At 44.2% G+C, this 23,749-nt stretch overlaps 1 protein-coding gene across 1 annotated transcript; it reads left to right on the plus strand.

Moving 5' to 3' along the window:
* Positions 1-426: 426 nt before the first annotated feature.
* Positions 427-23,749, plus strand: DDX52 (DExD-box helicase 52). The gene is made up of 15 exons (XM_006138620.5): positions 427-604; positions 1,970-2,237; positions 5,407-5,546; positions 6,628-6,813; positions 7,206-7,349; positions 8,076-8,187; positions 8,839-8,911; positions 9,099-9,302; positions 9,689-9,779; positions 14,840-14,962; positions 15,504-15,654; positions 16,051-16,126; positions 17,158-17,229; positions 20,054-20,146; positions 21,972-23,749. The coding sequence occupies exons 1-15, from the start codon at positions 518-520 to the stop codon at positions 22,030-22,032; spliced, it is 1,881 nt and encodes a 626-aa protein (XP_006138682.3). The 5' UTR covers positions 427-517; the 3' UTR covers positions 22,033-23,749.

The following is a 23,749-nucleotide window of genomic DNA, read 5'->3' on the forward strand; positions in this document are numbered from 1 at the left end:
CTTTCCCTGGCAGCACAGTGCAAGCCGCGGCAGGGGCGCATCAAACAAGGAGACTCCCTAGGTGAGCGCCCAGACCCTGCTGGGACAGGAGAGAGGCTGTTGGCGGGCTGGTGACTAGGCTCATAATAAGCAGAGGGCAGCAGCCTTCAATGATGCTGCAAAGCCAACCCGGGATGGGGGGGAGGGGTGGCCGCCCCCTCCCCGGCTGACGGAATGAGATCACATGTCCGGGGGCTACAATGCGACCCTGCAACGTGTCGCTCTGACGTCCTCAAAACGCGTGACGCCACGACACCGTCACGTGTTGCCGTGACATCACGCTGGGAGCAGCCCGTGGGAGGAGCGGATATGTGGCCGGAGGGCGGCGGGACGGGACCTTCCGGCCTCGGCCTAGCCGGAAGTGAGGCTCTTCTCCTTCCGGGCGCACCTTTGCCGCAGAGCCTGTCGGGTCGCGCCTCCTTCCGGCCCATGCGCGTGCTAGGCAAGGCCTCGCCGCCGCGGGGCATGCCGGGTAAAGATGGATTCCTACGGGCTCTTCCGGAAGCTGGGGGCCGGCGCCAGGTTCGATCTGAAGCGCTTCAGCCAGGACGCGCGGCGCTTCAAGGTACCGCCCGCGTCGGGCGGGGCTTCCCCGGCGCCTGGTGCGGCCCGGCCCGGCTCTCTTGGTTCTGCACCCGGACCCCTTCCCCGGCGGGCTGGGCTGGGTCTGGCTCCTTGGTCCATCTCCCCTGCGGGCGGGGGCCTGGCCGGTTCTGCTTCCCCGGGGAGGGGGCCCGCTCCAGCCCTGCGGCCCCGAGGGCAGCCCCTGTCGCCATGGCACCGCTGCGGTTGTGTAGCGGTGACAGTTACGTGTTAACCACATTTTTCCGTCCACGCCCCTCACCCCGATTCTGGCCTGCGCTGGTTGTTCTGGCCCCATACCCACAGGTACTGGGACTAGGGCTGCGGGGGGTGCTGCAAAGCCCCCTGGCTGGAAGTGGCTTCCCTTCCACAGGCAGTCCCCGACTTATGCGGATCCGCAGTTACGAACGCGGCTTCTCTCGCCCCGGAGGACACGGACTGTGGGACCTCGCGGTCCCGCCGCCCGTGTACTCCGGGGCGAGAAAAGCTGCTCCGCGTCTCCCTGGTCTGACCAGCAGACCAGGGAGATGGGGAGCAAAGCCTTGGAGCACGCCCGCAGCGGGACAGCCTGGGCGCGCTTGAGCTGTCCCCCTGCGGGCGTGCTCCGCGGCTTTGCTCCGTCTCCCTGGTCAGCAGACCAGGGAGACGGGGAGCAAAGCCGTGGAGGACTTGGGCGTCCCCACCCCCGTCTCCCTGGTCTGCTGGGGGGGGGGGGGGATGCAGCTAGTGCTCTCCCCCAGCAGACCAGGCTTTTCTTGCCTACCCCTGGGGTAGAGCAGCTGGGGGCTGCCAGGTTGGTCCTGATTCAGCCGCTGCTGGTCAGTTTCAGCTCCAGCAACACCCCAGCTGCTCTGCCCCAGGCGTCCCCAAGTCAGCCGCTGCTGAAACTGACCAGCGGCTGACTACAGGAAGCCCGAGGCAGAGTTGCTCTGCCCCAGGCTTCCTGGAATCAGCCGCTGATCAGTTTCAGCAGCAGCTGACTTGAGGACGCCTGGGTTTCTTAAGTTGAATCTGTATGTAAGTCAGAACTGGCGTCCAGATTCAGCCGCTGTCCAGATTTCAGCAGCAGCGGCTGACGCCATACAGATTCAACTTAAGAACAAACCTACAGTCCCTATCTTGTACATAACCCAGGGACTGCCTGTATACACGTTTTCAGTTTGATACAACAGCTATCAGCACTATACACATTGTTTCAGCACCGCTGCCCCCTCCTCGTGGCTTGGTTCTGGCCCGCTTTGGCGCTTGATAGAATAGTCAGTGCAAAGCATTTTCCCCTGATGCCGGAGCAGTTCAGAGCGTTGCGTATGGTTTTGATTTTTTTTTTGTTTTTGTTTTCAAATTTCAGGTGATAAAAGTGAAAGACGTGGAATTTGACACCCCAGAGAGTCTTGACTTTTTTGGAAGCAAAGATGCAAAGATTCCAAGTCTTTCCAAGAATGGCCGGGGAACAAATGGCTCCAAGAAATCGAAATCTAAAAAAAACCAGAAACTTGAATCGCATATGGCTGAGAGAGCAGATGTCTCTGAGGAGAGACTTAATGTAGGGATCGCAAGGAAGAGAAAACAAGACACAGGAGACTTTGAAGGGAAGAAAAGGAAGAGAAAATCCCAAGGTACTGAGTTTCTTGTCTTCTACACAACAAGGGAATGTGTTCCAATTGCTTACATAATAGTAAGAGAACTGTAACAACAAATCTAAGAAATCTGACTTATATGAACAAATGTAGGAATCAAAAGACTAAGCAAAAGACATTTCTAACACTAATAAATGGGGTTATACCAAAATGCCATGAAACTGTTCTGAAGGAGTACAAGACCCGGCTTTTAAGTTGGCTCTCCAGCACCAGCTCCTGCCTTCCCCTTCCCTACCTCTGCTGCTTCTGTAGGAGGCAGCAAGGGGAGGGCGGACAGGTTCATGGAGCTGGCATATGCTGAGCGCCAACTTCCCATGTGTATGGGCTCCCGCCTGCCCCCCTCATTCTCTGTACAGCTGCCTCTCTATCTGAGGCAGCAGTGTGGGGGTGGGGGATGGCTGGATTCAGTGCTTGTGGGGAGCCTGCTTAAGTTGGGCACCAGCTCCCGCCTTCTCCTATCCCAGAGGCAGCCAGTGGGGGGCAGGGGAGCAGAAATGTGTGTAGTTGACAGGATTAACCAATAAGCCTAGACTTATTGGTTAGTCGTGTAGCTGTCTACACATTAGTTTTCACTACCTAGTGAATCAACTGGCAGCAATCAGTCTCACAGGAGTTGAATTATCACATCTAGTATAAATGAGATAAATTGACTGCTGAGTACTCTTCTGTTGACTCCCTTACTCAACCAGAATAAGAAGCATCGGTGGAGTTGACAGGAGAGTGTCAGCTGTCAACACTGTTGTAAATAGATTAAGTACATCTGCTTCAGCTACATCATTCACATACTTGAAGTTGCATTACTTAGATCAGTGGCCTGTGGTAGTGTAGACTAGGTCTACATCCCCTAGTGTGAATGCGGTTATGTTGGAATAAAAGTGCCTTATAAGGGTTTAGCTTATTCCTTTTCTTGTACGGGCCTAGGGCTAAGTCTGCACTGACATTTTATGGCACTGTAGCTTTCTGGCTCAGGTGTGACTGCCTCCCTCCCCTGAGCACAGCAAGTTACAGTGCTGTAAAGCACCAATGGGAACTGCTCCCTTTGAGGAGGTGGTTTACACAGAGTGCTGGGAGAAATCTCTCCCAACGCTCGTTCCATGCCCCACGCTTTCAGTTCAAAGCACTGCCAAGGCTGTGCTTTCAAATTTTGAGTGTAGACGAAGCCTAAGTTATGCCACCATGAGCACCTATGTACAAGGATAACTGCATTCACTGTAGGGATGTTGTCTTGCTTGCAATACTGCACATAAGGTCATGATGTCTTACCTAAATTCTGCCAGTGGGACTATGCTCATGGTTGCAACTGAGCAGTATTCATCTCTATTAGTTTAGTCATTACAGGGAAGGTTTAGGGTGTTTTTCAGTTAGTTCTTCTAGACTGCAATAGTGGATATAACTGGATGCAAACCGTATTAGAGTCTATAAGTAGGAGAAGTGATAACTCCATGGAAAAAGGTATATATCTTTCATCACTACCTCAGTGATAAAACAGAAGGCCAGGTCTACGTGACAGACTTTTGCTGGGGTAGCTATGTCCATCGGGCACGAAGAGGTGTGAGCCCTGATTGATATAGCTGTGCCTGGAGAAGCCCTTAGTATAGACACAGTTATACTGGCAGGTCCTTACTTTTACTTGCATAGCTTGTTTGCAATGTGGGGGTGTAAATAAATACATATACATTTACTATATATTTGAGATACTTTTAGGAGTTCTTGGACAAACTAAGAGCTAGGACCACCAAATTTAGTGTACAGCTTCTTCCTATAACTTTAAAAGCAACGTAAGGGTTTGGTTGTGCCAGGAGAATGGGATGAGCCTGGAATGGGATTGCTTCTCATAAAACCATACCGAAGAGAGACAGAATCATCAGGCAGGTAAAAGTGGCTGGCTGGAGGCACCTCTGCACAACCTATATGGGACTGCCTCAGTCCTAAGCCTTCCACCCCCAAGTGCCCTTTAGGGAGGGGGGAGTGGGCTGAAGTTCCTTGCCTCCCCCCTTCATATGAGGATGTTGCAGACTGTTCCACTTAGGAAGCGAGGGGAAAGTGCACAGTTTATTGCATTCCTCACTCTGGCTGGGGAGTACAGGGGGCAGACGACCTGGGCACTTTGCTTTTGCCCCCCCTGACAGGGACAGGAAGGGGAAGAGCAAGCAGCCCTGGTACGAATCTCTGGCAGGGAGGAAAGCACTTTGTGCCCCCTCCACACTTATCCCCACATACACAAGTGTACTCGCTCATGGCTCCTCCTCTCCCCCCAACCCTGATGCCTACATCCCCCACAGTAGGGAGCAATTAACTATTTAATTGGTTAAATAGTCTCACACTTGTGAGGGCTAGGACTGTAACAGGGTTTAAAAGAGAACTAGATAGATTCATGGAGGTTAAGCTCATAAATGGCTATTAGCCAGTGTGGGTGAGGAATGGTGTCCCTAGCCTCTGTTTGTCAGAGGGTGGAGATGGATGGCAGGAGAGAGATCGCTTGATCATTACCTGTTCAGTTCACTCCCTCTGGGACACCTGGTATTGGCCACTGTCGGCAGACAGGACACTGGGCTGGATGGACCTTTGGTCTGACCCAGTACGGCCGTTCTAATGTTCACCCGCACCCACTGCCAGTAGAGGATGCTCCAGCCTGACTGATGAGTCCCGCAGGGCTGGAGCAGCCCCCTGTTCATGGTAGGCAGGGAGCTGCTCCAGCCCCCACCGGTTAATGGGTGATGCCAGTTCCGGTTAACCTTTCATATTCCTACTCCACTGCCCCAGATCCTTGCCCTGAGCCCCTCCTAAGGACCCAAGCAATGCTGAGTAAATGCGCTAGTTTATCAATAAATATAGATGCTGATGCACATACAGGCTTTAATTTATGTGTAATTTATTTCTTGCTAAAAATCTGTGGAAGTTACTAGCTATGTTCTTGACCAGAAGAAGTTGGAAAATTTGCTGGCTGGCTGAATTTAGGGCTGATGAAATAACCTTGTTAGAATGCAGAACTAGTGCTTCGAAGTCTGAGTCTGCACCCATTGGAGTCAAAAGGAACATTATCATTGACATCAGTGATCTCAAAATCAAGCTCCTAATCTCCATTCCTTTTACTAGATTATTCTATGACTTCTTTTTTGGTTTAAAGCACATTCACTGACATTTTTAGAACCTGTTCCAGTCAGCTCTGATGTAGAAAATGGTGGGATATTGTGGATGTCCTCTTTGAAAGCAAAGATTAAAGATACAAGAAAAAAGGGGGAGAAGAAACCCACAGCAGAGAAACTAGAACAACTTAAACGGCGAAAGGTAAGCCTTGCTTATTTGAATAGCTAAATATAGTTGTGTTACTTTGTGAGCACGTCATCTGGAAGCTGCAATCATTTGGTGCATCTTCTCTTGCAATGAAGTCAGTATAGAATGAAAAAAGAATTGGAAAATGGATCCAAATGTGCATGCTTACTAGTGTCATAAAAAGAAACTTATTTTAGATTAAGTAAATAACTTAATCTGTGATTGTATACGAAGACTTACTAAGTGTCTAATGGATGTAGGTAGTGGACTATTCCTATGTGTAAATTTAAGCACATGAATAAGTTTGCAGGATTAGTGTCTTTATCTGGAGAGTAGCAAATGTTAATGGAGAAACTTACATGCTGACAATAAATCTGTAAAAGCTGTGACTATTCTGTAATTTTCTTCTAGGAAATGTATTTTTTTTTTTAACACATTAAGTTTGAAGACTATTTAGAGCAATGGGGGTAACTCATGTAGCCCACTCACTAGTCTAGGTTGCCCATTGCTGAGTTAGGGTGTATCTATAGTGCAGGGCTTAACTTGAAATAAGCTACGCAAACTGAGCTATGTCAATTGCGTAGCGTATTTTGAAATAGGGAGCGTCTACACGGCACTTATTTTGAAATAGAGCACTGTTCCTCTAACTTCCCGTATTCCTCATACAGTGAAGGTTACAGGAGTTGGAGGAGTTGGAGAAGTCCTCCAGCTTGACAGTATTTTCATACAACTGACTGCGGTGTAGATGTGGACTAAGTTATTTCAGAATAGCGCTAGTTATTTTGAAATAGTGTTGCAATGTAGATGTACTCTTAGACGGTTTATGTGGGGTTTTGAGGAGGCAGCCTGGGCTGATTGTTAGAATACAGGAATGAGAATCAGAAAATTTGAGTCCTATTTCAGTTCTGATGCAAACACTCACTGTGAACTTGAACTAGTCACATTTTCAGATCTGTAAAATACAGCCTCCATGAAGGTGTTAGCAGGTTTAATCAGTTTCTTTGAAAATATGTTGTTGAACAAAGTGGCTGCTGTTGTTTTCTGTAAAAAGTTCCTTTCTGACATGTTGAATAATTTGTACATTTTTGCCTTCTAGATAAACCATTTCAGAAACAAACACAAGATTAGTATCCAAGGAACAGATCTCCCTGAACCAATTGCCACGTTTGAGCAACTTCAGGCAGAATATAAAATCCATCCTAAAATAATGCAGAATATTCAAGCTGCTGGCTTCCAGGTCCCTACGCCAATTCAGATGCAAGCCATTCCAGTCATGCTTCATGTAAGTCTCCTTGTATTTCAAAGCGTAAGACATTGAGATGGTATAACTCAGTCTGAGAGTTCCCACTGGGGACATAAAAATGTTGTTTATTTTAAAACACGGTAATATAGTTCCATACTCAAATGTTGTGATGGTATGATAAATGAAAAATGTTTCCACTAAACTTCCTCAAGTTCTGTATTTCCTATCGTCAGGAAGTCAGTTTAAATGTAACTCAACTTGCAATAGTTGTAATGTTATTGAGGTAATAATATTAAGTAAGAAACTTAACTCTTGTATTTCTTGCTATTTTTTAGTCCAATGTATAAGTCAAGTATTTGTGTTTAATGCAGCTTTTTGGTTTAATTAAAAACACTAAATGTAACTTCAGCTTTTTTGTTTTATGTTCCTAGAGTCGGGAACTTTTAGCTTCAGCTCCCACTGGATCAGGAAAGACTTTGGCTTTTAGCATTCCTATTTTAACACACCTGAAACAACCCATGAATAAAGGATTTAGAGCTCTAATCATATCACCTACCCGAGAACTTGCTAGTCAGGTAGGATGTTTTTTTCAATAGCATGTCATATAGGACATGTAGGATGTCATAAAATAATTATGTATTGTATTTGTAAGTACTTCCATTATTCTGATTGAGAAAAACAGGATGCTTGGTGGGCATATTTTTCTTTCCTATCCTTAAACTTCATCTTATAAAATTCAGGTTTATGTGAAAGAATGTTCAAAAAAAGTCGTCTGTCTTCTGAGATGTGCCTACTATGCTTCTGGGTATTATGAAATGTAAAGACATCGTTAGAACAGGAGATTGGGACTCAACATTCCTGTATCTTCTTTTAAAATTCAGTTGGACTATGTTACGTTTAACACTTATGAACACTGCACCTACATATGAACATACGTGCTCATAAATCTACCTTATCTTCTGTATTTGAGGCAGAAGCAGCCTTTTAAGTCTTAATCATAACTCAGATAATCCATATTTTTCTGTGTGGGGAATTCAATTTTACATCAGTGGGGTTTTTGAGTTTTCTAGTTAGAGCAGATGCAGAGTCTCACACTCGCATGCAGAGATGTAGGGAGAATTTTGTGCAAGTGAATAATTCATGTTTTTGTGATGTAAAAAATACTTCAGTGTATGTGTTTGGGTTTTTTCCCGTTTGAGTGGGTTTTGAAACAGTGCATGACTTACAAAAAACCTACAGAGAGTGAATGTCTTTGTTGTTGTTCTAAAAGGAAACCCAGTAGATATTGTTGTATATTTCAGACCCACCGAGAGCTAGTAAAGCTGTCTGAGGGGACTGGATTCAGAATACATATGATCCATAAAGCCACTGAAGCCACCAAGAAGTTTGGTCCCAAATCATCTCAGAAATTTGGTAATCATTCTAACAACTGTATAGGGATTTTCTGAAATATAGAACACAATTTTTAATCGATGTATGACTTAAACAGGTCAATAAGGGATCAAAATCCTGTAGTCACTTGCTTCTGTGAATACGGTATCCTTGGAATCAAGGTATTAAAAGAAGTGGAGGAGAAATAGCTCTAGAAAGTAAAAAGGGGAGAGCTATCTTCACTATACAAAACAAATGCCTCTTGACTACAGGAAAAACAACTTGTGGATGGGAAGGTGAAAATAAGAACTCAGACAACTGATTGTGCCATGGCGGTCAGTTGTTGGAGTACAGGCATGTAGCTGAGTAGATTATAGAAAGCAGAGTGGCACTTGAGTGCATTGTGGAGGCTTGAGCTCTGCCATCAGAATCTTACTCCGCTTGTGTTGTGAACTATATTTATTGAACATCCAGAATTAAATAAAAGCTAACATATCTTCACAGAGCCCTTATGTTTATTTAAATACGTAAAGGTGAACTGCTCCATTTTTTTCATAGATGAGGTGATCAGAGACCTAAGAACTTGAAGGCCTCTTAGCAAATCACTGTGGGTCCAAGGCCTGTGCTCAGGTCGCTACAGGATGATGTGTTTATATTTCAACATGCTTTTTTTTCATTCCTGTTTTTCTATAGATATACTAGTAACTACTCCAAACAGACTCATTTATTTGCTGAAACAGGATCCTCCAGCCATAAGCTTAACAAGGTAGGAACCAGGTTTTTTTTTTTTTAAAGTTTGTCTCTTTGCTAATGGCTTTCTCTCCATCAGGGTCTCTGAACAAGTGCTAAATCTCTCATAGGTATGAATTTTAAACCTACTATGTCCTTTCAGGATTTGAATATTTCTCCCCTATCAGCTGCTACCATTGAACAAAAAATCTTGTTTTTCCTAGAGTTGAATGGTTGGTGGTTGATGAGTCAGACAAACTATTTGAAGATGGGAAGTCAGGGTTCAGAGACCAGTTAGCCTCCATCTTCCTGGCATGCACGTCCCATGTTGTGAAAAGAGCGTTATTCAGTGCAACGTTTGCGTACGATGTAGAGCAATGGTGCAAACTCAACCTGGACAATGTCATTTTGGTGTCTGTTGGAGCACGGTAAGTGTGCAGGCCTTGACCGTATTGTCTTCATTGTGGGATCTCTTGGCTCAATGTTCTCAGCCCACATGGGGGCTAGCTGCTTGCATCTCCTCTCCCTTTTCAGTTGTGTATTCCTCAGCTATTCGCCTAGTACCGCAGTTCCATCACATTAAGGGTCAGATCTGCATGGCAGTATGGTGCATGCATGAGTCTTTTTTTATATGACAGAGAAGGCGATGTTCTGCTTTAAGTGTTTATTTGCTGAGAGCAGGGTGCATTACCTTGAGGAGGAGGGTGCACTGGAAAAATTACTTTGCGTCTTACAGTATTTCTTGAATAGTAAGCGTCTTATACTTGTAAGACATGAACAATGACTTATTTGTGTGATTTGATTTTGGTTTCAGAAACTCTGCAGCAGAGACAGTAGATCAAGAGCTCTTGTTTGTTGGCTCAGAGACAGGAAAACTACTAGCAATGAGAGATCTTGTTAAAAAGGTAATTATGAGTGGCTGAGCACCTTCCTTCTTGCTTGTTACTTACAAACTCAACTACAGTGCAGAATGGGCTACATTTGAAAAAAGAGTGAGGGGGCTTGCCTATGAAAATCAAAGCCTTGTTCTCTGTTTTGGTCTCAGTGTTTTAACCCTCAAGTAAAATAGACACACAATTTGCACTGTTCATTGTAAATTAAATTTTCCTTAAATTTATTTTTATTGTTGTATGTAGTCAGGTAGCCGCTCAATTCTTTCTTCTAGATTGAAAAATAGAGTTGCTTTCTATGAAGCAAATTTAGTCTTGACCTTGTCGTCTCTATTGTGGGGATCCCTTGTCCCAAACGCAGTGCTACACTAGATCTGGCAGCTTGGTGTAAGCTATGCAACTCCAGCTATGTTGAATACGTAGCTGAAGTCGGCTTACCTTATGCCAAGCTTGGCAGTGTCCCCCAGCAGGAGGCCTGTCAGCTTCCCTTACTCCTCGCAAAAGCAGGAGTACCAGACGCCAGCGGGGGCACCCTCAGAGTTCGTAAGAACATAAGAACGTTCAGACTGGGTCAGACCAAAAGTCCATATAGCCCAGAGGCCTGTCTTCCAACCATGGCCAATGCCAGATGCCCCAGAGGGAGCGAACAGAACAGGGAATCTTCAAGCAATCACTCTACTGTCACCGATTCCCAACCTTTGACAGAGGCTAGGGACAACAACATTCCTACCCATCCTGACTAATCGCCTTTGATATACCTAACCTCCATGAATTTATCTAATTCTTCTTGGAACCCTGTTAAAGTCCTGGTCTTCACAACATCCTCTGGCAAGGAGTTCCAAAGGCCAACCATGCACCGTGCGAACAACAACTTCCTTTTGTTTGTTTTTTAACCTGCTACCTAATAATTTCATTTGGTGACCCCTACTTCTTATGTTATGGGAAGAAGTTAAAGGACTTTTATTCACTTTCTTCACACCAGCCATGATTGTATAGACCTCTGTCATATCTCCCCTCCTCCCCCCCCCCCCCCCCCCCCCCCCCCCCCCCCCCCGCCCATCTCATCTTTTCTAAGCTGAAAAGTTCAAGTCTTTTTAATCTCTCTTCATATGGGACTCGTTCCAAACTCCTAATAATTTTTGTTTCCCTTTTCTGAACCTTTTCCAATGCCAAGATATATTTTTTGAGACAAGGCAACCACATCTGTACGCAGTATTCAAGATGTGGGCGTATCCTGGTTTTATATAGAGGCGATAAGATATTCTCTGTCTATAGTCTCTCTGCCTTTTTTACATTATGGTCACTATTTCTAAGCGGTCCAGTTATATTTAGTAAATAGTGACCATAATATAATAACATTCAACATTCCTGTGGTGGGAAGAACACCTCAGCAGTCCAGTACCCTGGCATTTAATTTCAGAAAGGGGAATTACACAAAAATGAGGAGGTTAGTTAAACAGAAGTTAAAAGGCACAGTGACTAGAGCCAAATCCCTGCAAGCTGCATGGAAACTTTTTAAACACACCATAATAGAGGCCCAACTTAAATGTATACCCCAAATTAAAAAACATAGCAAGAGACCTAAAAAAGAGTCACCGTGGCTTAATCACCATGTGAAAGAAGCAGCGAGGGACAGAAAGGTATCTTTTAAGAAGTGGAAGTCCAATCCTAGTGAGATAAATAGAAAGGAACATAAACACTGTCAAATCAAGAGTGTAAAAATGTAATAAGAAAAGCAAAAAAAGATTTTGAGGAACAGCTAGCCAAAAACTCAAAAAGAAAAAACAAAATGTTTTTTAAAGTACATTAGAAGCAGGAAGCCTGCTAAAAAAACCTGTGGGTCCCCTAGATGATCGAGCTATAAAAGGAGCAATCAAGGATGATAAAGCCATTGCGGAGAAACTAAATGATTTCTTTGCTTCAGTCTTCACGGCTGAGGACATTGGCGAGATTCCCAAATCTGCACCGTCCTTTGTGGGTGATCAATCTGAGGAACTGTCCCAGATTGAAGTGTCATTAGACGAGGTTTTGGAACAAATAGAAAAACTTAATGTTAACAAATCTCCGGGACCGGATGGCATTCATCCAAGGGTTCTAAAAGAACTCAAATGGGAAATTGCTGAACTATTATCTGTGGATTGTAACCTATCCTTTAAATTGGCTTCCATACCTAATGACTGGAAGGTAGCCAACGTGACACCAATATTTAAAAAGGGCTCTAGAGGCTATCCTGGCAATTACAGACCAGAAGGTCTAACTTCAGTACCGGGCAAATTAGTCGAAACAATAGTCAAGAATAAAATTGTGAAGCATGTAGAAGAACATAATTTGTTGAACAAAAGTCAGCATGGTTTCTGTAAAGGGAAATCCTGCCTTACTAATCTATTAGAGTTCTTTGAAGGGGTTAACAAACATGCGGACAAGGGGGATCCAGTAGATATGGTATACTTAGATTTTCAGAAAACCTTTGACAAGGTCCCTCACCAAAGGCTCTTGTGTAAATTATATGGCCATGGGATAAGAGGGAAGGTCCTTTCTTGGGTTGAGAACTGGTTAAAAGACAGGAAACAAAGGGTAGGAATAAATGGTAAATTTTCAAATGGAGAGGGGTAACTAGTGGTATCCCCCAAGGGTCAGTCCTAGAACCAATCCTGTTCAACTTATTCATAAATGATCTGGAGAAAGGGGTAAGCAGTGAGGTGGTAAAGTTTGCAGATGATACCAAACTGTTTAGGATAGTCAAGACAGAGGCAGACTGTGAGGGACTCCAAGAAGATTTCACCAAATTGAGTGATTGGGCAACAAAATGGCAAATGAAATTTAATGTGGATAAGTGTAAAGTAATGCACATTGGGAAAAATAACCCCAACTATACGTACAGTATGATGGGGGCTAATTTGGCTACGACAAATCAGGAGAAAGATCTTGGAGTTATCGTGGACAGTTCTCTGAAAACTTCCACGCAGTGTGCAGCGGCGGTCAAAAAGGCAAATAGGATGCTAGGAATTATTAAGAAAGGGATAGAAAATAAGACCCAGAATATCTTACTGCCCCTGTATAAAACTATGGTACGCCCACATCTTGAATACTGTGTACAGATGTGATCTCCTCACCTCAAAAAAGATATTTTGGCCTTGGAAAGGGTTCAGAAAAGGGCAACTAAAATGATTAGGGGTTTGGAACGGGTCCCATATGAGGAGAGGTTAAAGAGACTGGGACTTTTCAGTTTAGAAAAGAGGAGACTGAGGGGGGATATGATAGAGGTATATACAATCATGAGTGGTGTAAAGAAGGCCGATAAAGAGAAGTTATTTATTAGTTCCCTAAATAGAAGAACTAGAGGACACCAAATTAAATTAATGGGTAGCAGGTTTAAAACTAATAAAAGAAAGTTCTTCTTCACACAGCGTGAAGTCAACCTGTGGAACTCCTTGCCAGAGGAGGCTGTGAAGGCTGGGACTATAAGAGAGTTTAAAGAGAAGCTAGATAATTTCATGGAGGTTAGGTCCATAAAAGGCTATTAGCCAGGGGATAAAATGGTGTCCTTGGCCTCTGTTTGTCAGAGGCTGGAGAGAGATGGCAGGAGACAAATCGCTTGATCATTGTCTTCGGTCCACCCTCTCTGGGGCACCTGGTGCTGGCCACTGTCAGCAGACAGAATACTGGGCTAGATGGACCTTTGGTCTGACCCAGTACGGCTGTTCTTATGTACACAGTGGTCCCCAACGTGGTGCCCGTGGGTGCCATGGCATTTCTGTGCGCCCACCTAGGCTGCCCCCGGGAGCGCGGTTCTGGGCGTGCAGCTGCAAGCCCTGGGCTGCCCGACAGCCCCGCATGGTGCCCGCCACCTGAAAAGGTTGGGAACCACTGCACTACAGGAATGTTACGTTTTATTACATTATGGTCACTATTTCTAAGCGGTCCAGTTATATTTACCCCTTGGACCAGATCCTGCACTCCACTTAAGACTAAATCAAGAATTGCCTCTCCCTTTGTGAGTTCCAGAACCAGCTGCTCCAAGAAGCAGTCATTAAGGTGCTAAGAAATTTTATATCGTCATCCTCTCCTGAGGTGACGTGTACCCAGTCAATATGGGGATAGTTGAAATCCTTCACTATTATTGAGTTTATTTTGATAGCCTCTCTAATTTCCCTTAGTTATAGTGACTAGGAATTGCTATCATGGTCAGGTGGTTAATAATATATCCCTACTGCTATGTTCTTATTAGAACATGGAATTACTATCCATAGAGATTCTATGAAACATTTTGGTTCATTTAATATTTGTATTTCATCTGATTCTACATTTTTTTTTCATGTATAATGCCTCTCCCCCGCCAGCACAACCTGTTCTGTCCTTACAAAATATTTTGTACCCTGGTGTCCCATTGATTTTCCTCATTCTACCAAGTTTTCGTGATGCCTATTATATCAATATCCTCCTTTAATATGAGCCACTCTGGTTCACCTATCTTATTTAGATTTCTAGCATTTGTGTATAAGCACTTCAAAAATGTGTCACTATTTATCTGTCTGCCATTTCCTGATGTGTTAGACTCTATTTGATTGTTTATCTGATCTTACCCTACTTTATCATCTTACAAATTCTCTCTTTTAGTAAAGACGAGAGGATGGATTACTAGACCTTCCTCTAAGAGATGTCTGATCCACGCGCTCCTCCGCACCTGCCGGCTTTCCCCCAGCCCTTAGTTTAAAAACTGCTCTACATCCTTGTTAGTGTTAAGTGCCAGCAACCTGGTTCCATTTTGGTTTAGGTGGAGCCCATCCTTCCCATGTAGGAACTATATAGGTTTTTTTTTACCAAGTCTTAGGCTTGCTAAATTGAGCTCTGGAAGCTTGATCGCAGCAGCATTGATTTTTTTTTCCACAAAGTGAAGACAAGGCCTCAGTCAGCTTAATCCAAGCGTCAGAAGAGTTTTGTCAGTCAAAAATCACCATCTGAAATGTAAACTATGCAGGCTAATGAAATCCATGGCAGCACAAGTCGAACGGAGATGGGAAAAGGATTTGTAAGCAGAAATCTTGCAAGCTTTACACTAGTTTGTTCTCTTGCAGGGGTTCGCTCCTCCAGTCCTTGTTTTTGTGCAGTCCATTGAAAGGGCTAAAGAGCTCTTCCATGAGCTCATTTATGAAGGGATCAATGTGGATGTCATCCATGCAGACAAAACTCAGCAGCAGGTAGGAGTTTGTAAATATACATTGAAATCTTTATCCGGCACTCTGTTAACCAGAAAACTTTAACTGGCATTGTCCCCAGCCACAATACTGTCACATCTTCAGGCGCACAGGCCTGGCTTAGTTTACCATGATTGGCTTAATTTTGTATTTAAGAAGTATTAATCATCTTTAACTCAAAATAGAAATGTGAGACCAACTGCTTCACACTACAAAAACTACCTATATTAAAAACCTGAGTGTTGTTGTTATTGTCCATTGGTTTTTCCTAGGTTGATGGGACCCTTAGATAACCGGAATGCCCTGATCCCTGAGCATGCCGGATAATACAGGTTTTACTGTAATTGCCTTTACAGGAACTGTTTAGGAAGCAAATTGTACATGCTGTAGCGTACAAATGAGAACATCCATCTGCAGTAGTTAAGTGTGACAAATGGTCTTGTCATTACTGTTTAGTATAATGTTGGCAGATAGCTATACAGAAACCTCTTCCATTCTCGAGCTGCTAATTAGTAGGTCACTTACACAATTTTTGTTTGATCAGAGAGATAACGTCGTACACAGTTTCAGAGCTGGGAAGATTTGGGTGCTCATCTGCACAGCCTTGCTAGCACGAGGGATTGACTTCAAAGGAGTGAATATGGTCATTAACTATGACTTCCCCTCCAGTGCGGTGGAATACATCCACAGAATAGGTGAGTAATTGTTCTTTGACAAAGTAGGATGTGTGGACTCTTTAGGTTAGATTTTGAATGGAGAGTGTTGTCAGGTGTATAGCGTAAAAATCTTAGTGTTGCTCCTGATGCTGAATTTGCCACATCTTTTAATCTACCTCATATCTCAGTTCACCCATCTGTACAACTGGGTTTCTGGCTTACCTCTCAGAAGTTTTATGATCCTTAAATCTCATTTGTAAAGTGTTTTTAGATGCTTCGTACTTGTAACTTATTACTCTTACTCATTACGAGCTACATGGCTGAGTGAAAACTGAGTCATCTATTGGCAAACTGCACTTGGTGCTGGGGAAGAAGAATTACTTTAAGCTGCTAGAAAGTAAAAACTTTTAACTTTGCATGATTGGTCTTTGGCAGGTCGTACTGGAAGAGCAGGACACACAGGAAAAGCAGTTACTTTTTTTACGGAAGATGATAAACCTTTATTGCGAAGGTAAATTGGGAAAAGCTACATTGCTGATCCTTGTTTCATTCCCATGTTGCTGGATTCTTTCCCAAAACAATTAATTACCAAATGGTTGTGTGTTTGGTATTAAATTCCTCACCACAGCATAACATTTTCATAGATTTGAACCCAAAGTATATAAAATGACTTAAGTGTGAGGCTTTAAGTTCTCAACTCTCCATACTTTGGAATTGCAAGATAATCTGTCACCAAATTTCCCTTTAGTGAGAGAAGCTTAACTTTGCTACATTTTGTGAATGCACTAATGGAGAATTCTGTGTCCTGTCCTCAAACCCAATAATGGCACTACAAAGGACTAACCTATTACCAACGCTGTCTATAAGTGTACAGTGTGATGTATCAGATCTCACTAGTGGAATTGGTAAATGTGCACCTTTTTAATAGGAGTCAGGCCATTGTGGTTGAGTAGGTCTGCTGCACCCAGCAGCGGCTGCTAGTTTTTTGGTCCTCCCAAGCAGCGTTCCCTCCCCGTCAGTCAGCTCCATGTATGCCTGACTGGGCAGGGCTGATAAATCACCTGTGAAGCTGTGTTGCTGTGCAGTCTAGAAGGAACACTGCTCTCAAGTCTCTTACCTTGTTCACTATCAAACAAAACTCCTCATAGCTTTTTGAAAAAGCTTATGTATCCTATAGTGGCTTTGAAACTACAGGCCTGCTCTCATGCCTCAGCCTACTGTTGTCTGAATTAAAAGCCTTTGGCAAAACTTTCCTTTTTAACTTCTTATTGCTTCTGTCACTTACTTACCATGGTTACTGCACTAATGGAATTTTAGTTTCAGTTCATTAGAAGCCAGTGAGCTTAAATGTTTATTTTCATCCCTACCAAGTGATAGTTACTATTTTCTCTTTCTGCTTCAAATTTCCCTGGCTCATTTCTTTTCATTGTAGAGCAGAAATAACCCAACTGTTTCTTAGAAATTGTTCTCCATTAAAGAACTATCTATTCAGGAATTCAGTACTTTATTTGATATCCCCTTCCTCCCCTCTCTCTCCTCCAGTGTAGCCAATGTTATCCAGAGGGCTGGCTGTCCTGTACCAGACTATATAAAAACCTTCCACAAACTGCAAAGGTAAGGATGCTTTAGGTCTCTTTCTGGTTGGTGTGACATTTGAAATTAGGAGAGTTGCAAGCAATCTGTTAAATTGCTCTTCCTGTGTAGGTGCTTTCCACTTTTCTTCACACATATTGTCAGAATCAATAGTGTCCATTTTTATGAACAGTAGTTAAAATAGGGAGGGCAGTTGAATTTGATGTGGGCCTTTTGTATGTAACACCAGGTATACTGAACAGATGTGAGCAAAACACATTAGTAACCATAATTAAATTGTGTAGTGTGGATAAAAGCAGGATAAGAGAGACTTCCAAAACGTAAGTTTTAACAGCAAGGGTATGTCTAGACTATATCACTCTGTCGAAATAGGGATGTAAATTAGGCAAATCAAAAGCTCAAATGAAGCGGGGACTTAAATATCCCGTGCTTCATTTGCATAATGACATCCAAGTGCTTTTTCGAAAAGGTTTTTCGAAAGTGAAAGCGCTGTCTTTTGAAAAAACTGAGATGCTATTATGCAAATGAAGTGTGGGATATTTAAATCACCACTTCATTTGCATTTTTGATTTGCCTAATTTACATCCCTCTTTCGACAGTGGGATGTAGTTTAGACATACCCCTAAAGAGGTTAATACATCAAATTAAGGATGTTAAGTAGCAGGTATTTAATCGAGTAGTCAATAGAATATTTATCAACTACTTCAGGGGTGGCCAACCTGTGGCTCCACAGAAGTTAATATGAAGCTCCTTGCATAGGTACCAAATCCAGGGCTGGAGCTACAGGTGCCAAATTTACACTGGGCCTGCGGGAGCTCCCTGTTCAACCCCCAGCTCTACCCTAGGTGCTTTCCCCACCCCCCACACACTCTTTACCCCTAGGATCCTGCCACTTCCCACCCTCTCCCTTGGGTCTGTCACACCCATGTCTTCCCCCCCCACAGTGTCCCCCACTGAGAGAGGGCTGATCCCAGTGGGCAGGAAGAAGAGGAGGAGGCACTGTCCATGGACAGGGTGGGCTGAGTGGAGATGATCAGGGCTGGTGACATAGAACTGTGGCTCTTGGGCAATGTGCATTGATAACCTGAGAAGGAGCCAGAATTTTTGGTTGGCCACCCCTGAACTACTTGATCAATGGATAGGCAGCTGGCTCAGTCCCAGCTCCTGCCAGGTCTGGAACTAAATCCTCCTGCGGCTCTGCAATTTAAAAGGTAGTAGGAGCTGAGCAGCCTGCACCCAGCTCCTACTGCATTTTAAATTGCAGAGCCATAGCAGAGTTTGTTCCTGGACCAGCACGAGCAGGGGCTGAGGTGGGCTGCCTGCCTGCCCGACTTCTACTATTTTTTATATGCAGAGTCTGCCCCTGGTGGTATAGATTACTAGAACTGGAAGGGACCTCAAGAGGTCATAGAGTCCAGTCTGCTGCCCTCATAGCAAGACCAAGCACCATCTAGATCAGCGTTTCTTAAAGTGTGTTCCGTGGAGAGAACATAATTCCCCTTAAAGGGACAAGCCTCTTTTTTGGCTCAACTTTTCCTTGAGGGCTCCCCCCTCCAAAAAAAAGCCTTGGTGTATCCTATTAAAAATAAATTGTTAGGTGTTCCTTGGTCTTAAAGTTTAAGAAACTCTGGTCTAGATCATCTGATATATGTGTATCTAACCAGCTCTTAAATATCTCCAGTGAAAGAGATTCCACAACCTCCCTAGGCAATTTATTAACCACCCTGACAGTTATGAAGATTTTCCCCCTAAACCTCCCTTGCTACAGTTTAAGCCCGTTGCTTCTTGTCCGATCCTCAGAGGCCAAGGAGAACGATTTTTCTCCCTCCTTCTTGTAACACCCTTTTAGATACTTCCAAAAGTATAGCTAGAGGCAGCGCAGGGGGGAGGTGGCACTGCGGAGACGGTGCTAGGGAGAACTGGCTCTTAAGCCAGCTCCCCCCAGCACTGAGTTCTGCTGCTCCTCCTCCCCCCCAGCTGCCACCTCTGATAAAGAAGCACTGGGGGTTGGGGAAATGTGAGTAGTCGACTCGACTACCCAATAAGCCTACTTAGGCTCATCGGGTAGTTGACTGCTCCCTTACATCCCTATTTCAAATACAAACTTTTTCATTTATTATTACATTGGACAGTTTGTAGTCTAGGCACAGAGAGAAATAGAAAAAGGAAGGTTTTGCTGTAAGGGAATATGGCTTTAGGTTTTCTTCTGATTATTTTACATGCTTATAATTGGGCAGAGTTATAGCTGCATTTTAGGACTAAAAATAGCTCTCACTGGAGTTTCTCTTTAAAGAGAGCACTCCCCTTAAAGAAGTTCCTAGCATCCCTGGTCCTTCAGAGGGTACTGCACAGGTGAAACTCATTGCAGGATCAGAATCCTACTGAGTGTAAAATCTGGGAGGACTGCCAGCATCTAACACTGCCCAACTGCTAAAATTGTTTCTGGAAGCTTTGTTGACATTTTCAGAGTATTTTACAAAAACCCACCACTTGTATGTTTTTCATATTGGTCTGATTGGTTTTAACACCAAGCTAGAGATCGGTTGATGTATGCCATCTTTCACATGCGTTTTCAACACTGAGTAATATTTTTCAAACCTATTTAAAATAAAGCTGGGCTTACTGGTCCAGAGAGCCAACCACTGGGGGACAAGGACAAAAAAAGGAAACGCCAAAAGAGAGAGCTGGCTGAATTGTGAAATCCTAGGAATAAACTATCTATACACAATTTGTATTAGGTGTTGGTTAAACTGAAGGTATTGTAAGTACCTAGTATGTTTATTTCCAATGTGGAGCTTGCCTTTTAACAGAGCCTTCATCTTATTTTCCTAAATGCCGTATCCAGCAAACAAAAGAAGAAGCTGATTAAGAAACCTTTGGAAAGGGAGCGTATTTGTACCACTCCTCAGTACTTACTAGAAAAAGCCAAGAAAAAAAAGTAAGTGGTTTCTTTCAAAAGGGACTGAAGGATAATGTTTATTTACTTACAAGAAGAGAGAACTTCAGATTTTAAAAAAGAGAAAATGCTATGCAAATTTACTGTTTACATGGGGAACTCTAGAAATGCATTATCCACAAGACTGGTCCAGCAGTGGCATCAGAGGTGCACACTTCTCCATGTTGCCCTGCCATTGTGCTTTACACCTGATGTGCATGGATCACCTCTTGTCTAATCTGTGTAGCCAATTCAGTCCTTGACCTCTCTATTGAGACAGCTCGTAAGGGTGCCAGTTTCTGGTGGTGACTCTTAGTGTGAAGATCTGCTCATTAGAAACCAGACTAAGGTCACCAAACAACTATTGGGTGGTAGCAATTCAGCTTATTATGAAGCTGCGTTAAATTTGAACCTGTAACCTGAACGTACGGCTCTACAGATGAACTGTCAATCACTTGAGTGAGCCAATACCCTTCCTTGAACTTTAATATTCTGATATATTAACAGAAATAACAAACCTACAGTCGCATTTCATAGTGGCTTAACCTCTGCAGTCAAGGAAGCCTGGAATCTGTCTCCTCTTGACCCAATGGAACAGATTTCCTAGGGCGTGGGCTTGACTGGCAGAGATACACATGTCAAGGTGGCATAAGAGGAAGAGAAAGTATTGTTCCTCTGAAGAGGCAAAAGAAGGCTGCAGGATGGTACAGTGGGTTACAACAAATGCTGAATGTTTAAATGCTCAAGGTATAAAGCAAAGGCAGGGAACCTTTTTGGAGTTGGGAGGAGGGGTCACTGAAGGGGGGAAAAAACCCTCACAGATGTGAGCCCCAACTGACAGGCAGAAAAAAGACACTGCCCTCAAGCTCATCCCCATGAAAGTGGGGGAGGGGAAGGCTCAGAGCTTACCAGGACTAGATTAACTCTTTTGGGGGCCTGCTACTAGTGGATTTTGTGGGCCCTCCTAGGTTCTGGGGTAGAGCAATAAATGAAAGGCTCAGTGTGCAGGAGGTGGTGCTGGGGAGCAGGCTGGAGGTAGTGGTGTGGGGTCTGGGTTGGAAGGTAGGGTGCAGGAGTGGGGTGGTGGGTATGGTGGAAGGGAGGGAGGAAACAGGATGGCAATGTGGGGAAGGAAGGGATCAGGATGAGAGTGTGGTGTCCGGGCAGGAGTAGGATGGGGTGGAGATGCGGGTGGGAGGGAGGATGTGGAGAGATGGGGTCTGGATGGTGGGGTGGAGGTCTGGGGAGGGGATGGGGCTCCTGCTACCAAAGGAGCTGTGGGGACCCACTTTCCTGCAGTGAGCAGAGTCGCTTCTCCTGCCCTCCCCTCCCCTCTCCCCCCCACTCCCCCATTGCCAGGCAGAGCCTGAAGGTCCAGTCCAGCCTGCAGCTTGCCTTGAGCCAGCCCATGAGGCTTGGGGCTCCCACCCCTGCAGTGGCATGCTGGCTCGCCCTGCTGCTGGGGATCGAGGCAAGCCACAGGCCATGGGTTCCCCACCCCTAGTATAAACCCATACCCTATTTTAAGGCCACATTAAAACTTGTTTAGTTGTCTAATTTGAATCCCTGTTTGTGTTCATGGTAATCTTCACAGTTGACTATCTTTGGTCAGCAATGCCCTCTACTGCATTAGAGATAAATACTTCTGAATATGGTTGCTGTTAAATGCTGGTTTTATGTTAAGTGCAGTGAATATTAAAGTCTGCGATGTTGGCAGGCAAAGACATCTGTAATGGGGGACTAATGAGTGGTTCAGCTATATGGTTCGTTTTTCAAACATAAATACACTTTGATGCTTTAACTTCTAATTTGTTCTTCTTTCTCTTAGAAAAATTATCCAGAAAAATATTAAAGAAAAGAAACTCCAGGAGACCAGAAAGGAGTCTTAACTACAGATGGCTCCAAAAAGTTGACTACGTTGTACGATCTTGCCACCTAACAAACTGAGTTGATACTGCCACCTGTTGGACTCTCAGACTGGGGAAATGTAGGGTGGTAGCAAAGAATTGGGGAAAGATTATGGTCACTCACTGCCAACATTTCTTCCCTTTTTTGTATATATTTAGTGGTATCACAAGAAAATCCTTAATGGGCCATGGGTGGACGAAGTCCATAGGAGTACTTCTTATAGAAGTGCAAGAATATACTCCTGGAATGAAATACCCCAGGCTTGTGAGCACTGGCTCACAAATAGCATCTACTCTGATTACAAGTGTTACGTAATTGCATTGCTTCTTGAGAACACTGTTTATTCTAGCTTGAGGTATAAAACCAACTGTAATGGGGTCGACTCACCAGCGTGATGCCTTCAGCTGGATGACTTGGGGAATTAGCTGGCTGTTCTGATGAGCGCTGTTGGTGTCTCCCCGTGTTCTCCCATCAGCACGGCATCCTTTTCAGGACACTGCCCTCCGGCAGTGCCCACTCTGGTCTCTGCACCCCTTTCCGCAGAGGAGGGGGTTGTTTACTCCTCCGCATACTCCAGGGTCCTCCCAACTCCCCAGGACCTCCAGTTCTTTCTCCCCGGGAACACCCAGGTCCCAGGCAAAGGGTGTGGACCTGCTACCTCTGCCTACCAGGCTGCCTCTCACAGTCCTGGAGGCTTCAGGCCTCTCGCAGCCCCTAGTAAACTTCAGGCCTGGTAGCCTGGGCTTACTTGGCCAAAGCCTCCCCAGCCCTACCCACACCCAGAATCTTCTCACTTCCCTGGCAGTCAGGTCCCTACTGCTCTCCCTCCAGGAGTCCCTCTTTATAGCCCCCAGCTGGGCTTCCCCTTTCTCTCAAGCTCAGCCCCTTAAAGGCAGGGCAAATGCTCTGTCACACCAACCTTCAGATATGTTCTGAAGTTATGGCTAGGGAAGTCAGGTACATAAGATCAGAGCACAAACAAGCTTCATTATTGCGCTGGGTAAGGATAGCTGTAGAAGATTTCCTTAAGTACGTTGTCTCTCCATTTCATGTACAGGATAGACTTCGAAGACCCAGTTTTAGAACTATATTTACTTTTTTTTGCCATATAAATCCATTAGAAATAGATGGTTCGCAGCAGTAGAAAGAGACAGGGAAGTACATCAAACAATTGCAAAAACATTGCTGAAGCTTTATTTCAGGGGTAACCTTAAACCTCAAAACAGAATAAACGGGATCTTCACAAGGAAAACACAATTTTTCCAGTCTGTTCATATATCCCTTGCAGAACAAGTATGCAAACACAGTTTCTTTGTTTGCTACATAAGGAACACCCTTCACAGTTTATTCTATTCTCTTTTCACTTGTTAAACCCACTTTGTTTATACTCCTGTTTCCTTAGGAAGTAGTTCTAATAGTTCCAGAGTGGCTGTTTTTTCAAGAGGATAACCCTTTCTCATGTCACCATCCTTGTTATTGGAGAGCTCCGTTGAATACTCTTAGGAGTTGCACCTCCTCTAGGATTTGTCACTGTTAATCCATTTTGTAAATGGATCCCAGCCATGCATAAATTATCTACTGTAGGCTGTTGCTGATGTTTCTGTTGAGATCTGTAGCCACTTTCTAAGATACAAGTTTTTTAAATTAAAATAAAACAAAACTGATCAAGGATCACTTCAGATTCCTGCTTACTTCCAA

Source organism: Pelodiscus sinensis, chromosome 21 (assembly GCF_052426305.1).
Source record: "Pelodiscus sinensis isolate ZL-2025 chromosome 21, ASM5242630v1, whole genome shotgun sequence".
NCBI classification, from domain to species: Eukaryota; Metazoa; Chordata; order Testudines; family Trionychidae; genus Pelodiscus; species Pelodiscus sinensis.

Bases quoted from the DNA above. Each gene is read 5' to 3' on its own strand.
- DDX52 (XM_006138620.5), top strand. From the start codon at position 518: ATGGATTCCTACGGGCTCTTCCGGAAGCTGGGGGCCGGCGCCAGGTTC. The intron at 7,350-8,075 runs GTAGGATGTTTT...TGTATATTTCAG, and splicing joins CCCGAGAACTTGCTAGTCAG to ACCCACCGAGAGCTAGTAAA. The intron at 8,188-8,838 runs GTAATCATTCTA...GTTTTTCTATAG, and splicing joins CAAATCATCTCAGAAATTTG to ATATACTAGTAACTACTCCA.